Here is a 6,340-nt window from a genome sequence, read left to right as displayed (position 1 = left end):
TGTCAAATATCAAGAAAAATGGCAGCATTGAGAGAAAGACGGAATCTGGCTGAAAATCAGGCAATATAAATAAAATAGTGTAGAAGGATGTTCTAAGGACTTTGAAAAGGAATCCCAATCTCTCTGAACATATTGTTGCACTTGGAGTGTTATTCTGAGAACCTGTATTGTTTTGGCCTAATTTGGCAACAAGCCATTGTGCAAAAAAAGCGAAAGAGTTTTATACACAAAATGGAATCAACATTGTACTAAAAGAGGCCAATCCTCCGAATTGCCCAGTGCTGCAAACGATCGAGCGTTATTGGGCCCATATGAAATCAAAATTAAAAAAACAAAATGCACGACTTCAAGAATAACGCAGTTCCGCAGAATGTGGCGAAAACAGGCTCAATCGATCAACTAGGGATAAATCGATACCATCAAGGTATTATTCAAATCAGTACTTGTACTTGTATCAAACAAGGTATCGATACCTACCCAGTATCGGAAAGGTATCGAGTACTATATATAGACTACGATTTTGCATATTTTTCAAAGTAATTGTATTGTTTTTTTCCCAAAAATATGCATTTTTATGAGATTATTTATCTTTTAATAATGTTTCAGACAAAAATTTAAGACACCAATTATTTTTCTATAGTATTTGATTTCAAAAAACAATAGAATACATTTTTACAAGATTAATAGATCATCTCGCAAGGAACATATGACCCAACAACCGTTATGTATAGACGCAGTGTTGCCGTTGTGAGTTTTCAGAAAGTAGAAAAAAAGGGTTCATTAACGAGAAAAAGGGTCACCATATTATTTTTGATTTTCTTTACTAGTAAAAGAATAAATTTGTTGAATTTAAAAAGAAAAATAGTGGGACAAGCTTTTCACAAAAAAGGTTGCAAACATACACATAAATCGAGAAGAGTTACATTTCCCTTAAAAACTTTAAGTGATGCATTTTTTCGTACTTACAGTTGGAAATATTTTTTAATAGCATGGTTCTGTTAACATTTCCTAAAAAAGCTTCTGAAAAGGGGCAAAGGTCGCACATAATTTTGGAAAAGGGTAAACAAATCAAAATTTTCAAAATTGGTGCTCAAAAAGGGTCAAATTGCCNTGGAAAAGCGTATTGGCGCTCAAAAAGGGTCAAATTTTTCCTTTAGTCGCACAACGGCAACACCACTATATAGACGGGCTTGCTTATATAGCTGCGGAAATGTTTTGCGCATATCTTTCAATTCCTCTAATGGGTTGCTTTTCAAAAAAGATGCTGAAGCATAATAAGTTTTGCGCTTCCGATACAAGTACCTTTTTTCCGATACCTACTTGGATCGCAGTAAAAAGTATCGAGTACAAAAATACTTAGTAAATTCAGAAAAGTATCGAGTACGTACTTGGATTTACTTGTATCGATTTATCCCTATCGATCAACGAAAGAGATGTCCAAGTATTAATGGCGGGTGTCATCTCTAAAGTACGGGTATTTTGGCGTGGAAATTAATTCTAATAATATTTGTAAATCTTTCATTTAAATAGAAATAAAAGAAGATTCTAAAAAAGTTTCAACTAAATTATTCACATTTAAATTATTATTTTTTGTTATTTAATACCTGCCAGATTTCAACTGAAGCAGATCTTAGTATAACAATAAGCCAGTTTGAAGTTAGCAAAAAAATCGTTTTGATCTTTGGGAATTTATTTGAAGGTAGTTTCTTCCAAACAAAAAAATATCGAACATACTTTGTACTTCATTCATTTTAACCGGGACACAATTACAAGCTTTACTTTTACCATACGTCGTATAGTGGCGATTAGTAAATAGATATGTAAATATTTAAAGAGTTCTAATTTTTTACAACGAGATATCTAAATTTCTTTCTTGCCAAAAACCGGGACATTTTGCGTCCCGGCAGGTATTGTACCGGGATCGGGACCGGGACATAGGTATTAAATCCGGAACAGTCCCGCCGAAAACGGGACGGTTGGCAACCGTGGTCTCAATCGCAATTTCAATATTCAATGGGGGATCTACCTGCTTCTAGGTCTACTTATGCCCGCTGTTTCACTCGCAGTGCAGTCGACTTCGCAGGTCCAACATGTATAAATTTACGCATGGCCGCGGAGTGAAAGCCACCAAGGGCTACATCTGCTCGTTTGTGTGTATCTGCACCGGTGCTATGCATTTGGAATTCGTGAGTGTCCTGACTTCATTGGCATTCCTCAACGCCTTTAAAAGATTCATAAACCGTAGAGGATACTGCAAGGTGATGTTCTCTGACAATGGCACGAATTTCGTTGGCGTTGAGAAGGAGTTGCGCAACAATTTCAAACGGTGTATGGCAGACGACACACTCCGCTCGTTTTTTGCTTATTCGAATATCGAATGGCATTTTCATCACTCGGCTGCACCTCACATGGGAGGATATTGGGAGACCGGTATCAAACGCATAAAGTACCATTTGAAACGCGCGTTGGGTGAGACTTTACTGTCTTTCGAAGAGTTCAGCACGGTACTTACCGAAGTGGAGGCCTGTGTAAACTCCCGTCCGATATGCGAAAATCCGAAAAGTGCAGGCGACCTCAAGGCATTGACTCCCGGACACTTTATCATAGGTGAGCCGTCGAAGTCACTCCCAGCACCTGAGGGTAAAGGGTTCTGTGGAAATCTCCATCAACGTTGGCAGGTAATTTCTGCCATACGACAGCATTTTTGGCGTCGTTGAAGGGGCGAATACCTGGTGAGCTTACAGCGTCATTCCAAGTGGTTTCGATTCTCACGTAGTATCGTAGTAGGTAACATGGTTGCTATATTCAATGAGCCTACTCCTCCAACAAAATGGGTCCTTGGCAAAGTCCTGAAATGCCAAACTGGAGCTGATGGACATGTAAGAGTAGTTACGCTGAAGACCTCTAATGGAGAATATGTTAGACCTATAGCGAAAATTTGTCCTCTACCAACGAAAGGAGATCTATTTTGCGAAGACTTGTAGAAAATAAGTTTAACGAATAATCTTATATATAATATTTTCATCTATTTTTCCATTCTATCGATGTAATTTTTGTTGAACATATCAAGATAGTTCAAGGGCGGCGGTATGGTATGTTGAGTTCGAATAAGCTAATACTGAATTTTTAAACCAGTGTTAATATACACGCCCTCACAAGGGTTAATGTTGTGACGCAACACAAGAGTTAACAACGATTGTCATTTGATATTTATTTGCTTTCTACTTGCTTTCGTACCACTGCATCGTAACTATCTTTTGTATTCTTGTAACCAAGGCGAATACATATAAGGTGGTATCGATTGAACAAATACAACAATTACTTGAATTTTGTTTTTGCTTTTAGCGGGCCATTGTCCAATTTCAGCTATTCTTCCCGAATGAAAAAGGGCGATAGAAAATACAAACACTCACGTTTTCACTCACTCACTAACGAAATACAAAATTTTGACAATCAAACACTAGTCACAACTGATGAAACAACACCACCTTATATAAATTCGCCTTGCTTGTAACTTTACATTGGACACTTCGTTTTTTGACGTGAAAAGCTACCGCTCGCAAACCGCCTAAGTCTTATACATTTAGCTGAATTTACCAACCGCAAATAATAGTATTACGAATAAACTACCAATTAAGCTAAATCAGCTGCGTTTATTTTTCAATTGGATAACCCCGCTTTAAGTTTGAAAGCTCGCAAGTACAAACCGCCCAAGGCTCTTCTAATAGTCTGTGCTCTTATGAGGGTTATATAAGGCTCTGAATAAAGAGCATTTATTCCAAAAAGGATTTATAAGGCTCTGCATGTAGACATATTTTTAAAAGCTTCTTTCTCTATACTCTTTTTTCTTCAATTTCATGATTAGTAAAAATCCTCTTCTAATGCAAACTTTTAGATTTCTATAAACACTCTTCATTCAGAGCGATTAATCAATAATTTTTTGTTGAGTAATTACCCTACAAGAATTGTGGGATGGAAACTAACACATTCTCATTTATTTTATTAACACATTTGCAAATTTTGCGTTGGTTAAAATGAGACCAATATATTAGGCCATAAGTTGGAGGAAGACGGAAGATCACATGTACATGTACGTGCTTACATCAGTTTTTTCACACTGCCCTTTAGAATTTTATAGAAACTTGTAGGTAGCCAGTGAAAGAAATCTCTATCAGTGTTGCCACTCAAATGATTTGTCAAATGATAGTCACTGTTCTTGCAGGATAGTCAACAACAAGCATAATTACACACCTCTTAAAATTTTAATGTTTACAGCAATTTCGCATTCTCTTTTCGAAGTAGGATTTGTCTTCATAAAAATTGTGAACGCTCTTAGTCATATCATTTGGAATTTCGCTAGATAAAAAAATACTGCGTTTTTGAAGTTATATACCTCTTTAAATTTTCCTGTGTTGACATTTATTTACTGGCGTTTTATTCAATCGTGCTCGTAAAGATGGAGTCCTGAGAAAACTGTGTTGTAAACTGGTTAAAAAAGAAAAGGACAATGTCTGAAAAATGAAGTTTCACAGTGGCGATACCTTCTCTTTTGCACACTATGAATTTTTCGAGGAGAATTCGGGTTTATGATTTTTGTTTTCAAGCCTATATCGTTTTTGGGTTGAATGATGAAAATCAACTGGAAATATGTTTTTCATCTTACCGCTTTTCGACCAATATGATATTCCATTTCTGGAGGACTTGTTTCTGGCGAAGCTTCAATGCCAAGACGTCCATTTTTGCGAAATTGCCTATTTAGAGATTTTCTTCGACTTATTTTAATAAAAACTTGAACAAGCGGTTTGTAGATCAAAACTTTGCACGAAGAGAAACGTAGAGAGAAACAACAATTTTTTTGTACTCGAAACTTTACTCTTTGAGTGTTTCTTCAGTCAAAGAGAAAATACTCTTTTCAATGCTCTTCACGTAGACTTTTTTAAGACTTAAACAGGAAATACTGTATGCAATGCTCTTCACGTAAACTTTTTTAAGACTTGAAAATTTACAATTTGAGAGTTTGGTATGAACTTTCGCTATTCAAACAGGAAATACTTTATTCAAGGCTCTTTACGTAGATATTTTTGGAGTTTTTTAATGTGCGCACTTATTTTTCTCAGTTCTTTGCACATCAATCCAAGCAGAGCTGAAGTTTTTGCGCGTCAGGCATGTTGTTAAGTATGAGTATAAGCATAGACAGACGGCAGCGTAGATTCGGATTAACGCCACAATTGATCTGATCAAAATTGTGCCTTGACAGACGGCAGTAATGCGGATTAACGAGCCGCGAGGTCATAGGTTCCTATCCCACGGCCAGTAGAATATTCATTTAATTTTTTTTTTATTGATTCAATTATAACTTCTATATTTTTTAAAATTTTTGTTTTAGTTAGTTGTTTTTGACTTTTTTAGTAAAATTAAACTCTAAAAATTTAAATTAACTAATAATAAAATACAAATGTGAAATAAATNATTAACGAGCCGCGAGGTCGTAGGTTCGAGTCCCACGGCCAGTAGAATATTCATTTAATTTTTTTATTGATTCAATTATAACTTCTATATTTTTTAAAGTTTTTTGACTTTTTTAGTAAAATTAAACTCTAAAAATTTAAGTTAACTAATAATAAAATAAAAACGTGAAATAAAATAAAACAAACGGAAATAAAATAAAAAGCAATTAAATATATAAATCAAATACAATTTAGAAAAATAAAAGAAATAATAAAAACAAAATTTTTTGGCAATCGCTCCAACCGAGGATCGAACCTAGGACCTACAGGCTTGTTGTACGCATCTAGAACACAAAGAAACTGCAAAACTAGCATAGACATCCACCCTGTCGTCGGTAATGCAGTCACCGAAATAAGCTCTTATACATTTTAAATTGGATTCCTATTTGAATTAGTATGATGACTGCATTACCGATGAAAATGNAAATATATAAATCAAATACAATTTAGAAAAATAAAAGAAATAATAAAAACAAAATTTTTTGGCAATCGCTCCAACTGAGGATCGAACCTAGGACCTACAGGCTTGTTGTACGCATCTAGAACACAAAGAAACTGCAAAACTAGCATAGACATCCACTCTGTCGTCGGTAATGCAGTCACCGAAATAAGCTCTTATACATTTTAAATTGGATTCCTATTTGAATTAGTATGGTGACTGCATTACCGATGAAAATTTATAGGTCCATGCTATTTTCGCATTTTCCCTGTATTCTACGCTCTCTGAGTTTTGGTCAGTGCTGTCATCGAAAATTCCCTTGATCCCAGTTAAGTTTGGGAATTAACTCTAGGACTTAATACGGATCAACTGCAGTTAATTCCCGAGATAATTC

General features: G+C 35.3%; 1 protein-coding gene across 1 annotated transcript; it reads left to right on the top strand.

Moving 5' to 3' along the window:
* Positions 1-2,090: 2,090 nt before the first annotated feature.
* LOC108368166 (uncharacterized) lies at positions 2,091-2,717 on the top strand. The gene has a single exon (XM_017622954.1). The coding sequence runs from the start codon at positions 2,091-2,093 to the stop codon at positions 2,715-2,717; it is 627 nt and encodes a 208-aa protein (XP_017478443.1).
* Positions 2,718-6,340: the final 3,623 nt, after the last annotated feature.

Source organism: Rhagoletis zephyria, unplaced genomic scaffold, assembly GCF_001687245.7.
Source record: "Rhagoletis zephyria isolate East Lansing unplaced genomic scaffold, Rhagoletis_zephyria_1.1 Rzeph_scaffold_02983, whole genome shotgun sequence".
Taxonomy (NCBI): Eukaryota; Metazoa; Arthropoda; class Insecta; order Diptera; family Tephritidae; genus Rhagoletis; species Rhagoletis zephyria.
This window is presented reverse-complemented; position numbering and strand designations above follow the sequence as displayed.

What these genes read in the sequence shown, in the direction of transcription:
- LOC108368166 (XM_017622954.1), top strand. Translation starts at nt 2,091, where the DNA reads ATGTATAAATTTACGCATGGCCGCGGAGTGAAAGCCACCAAGGGCTAC.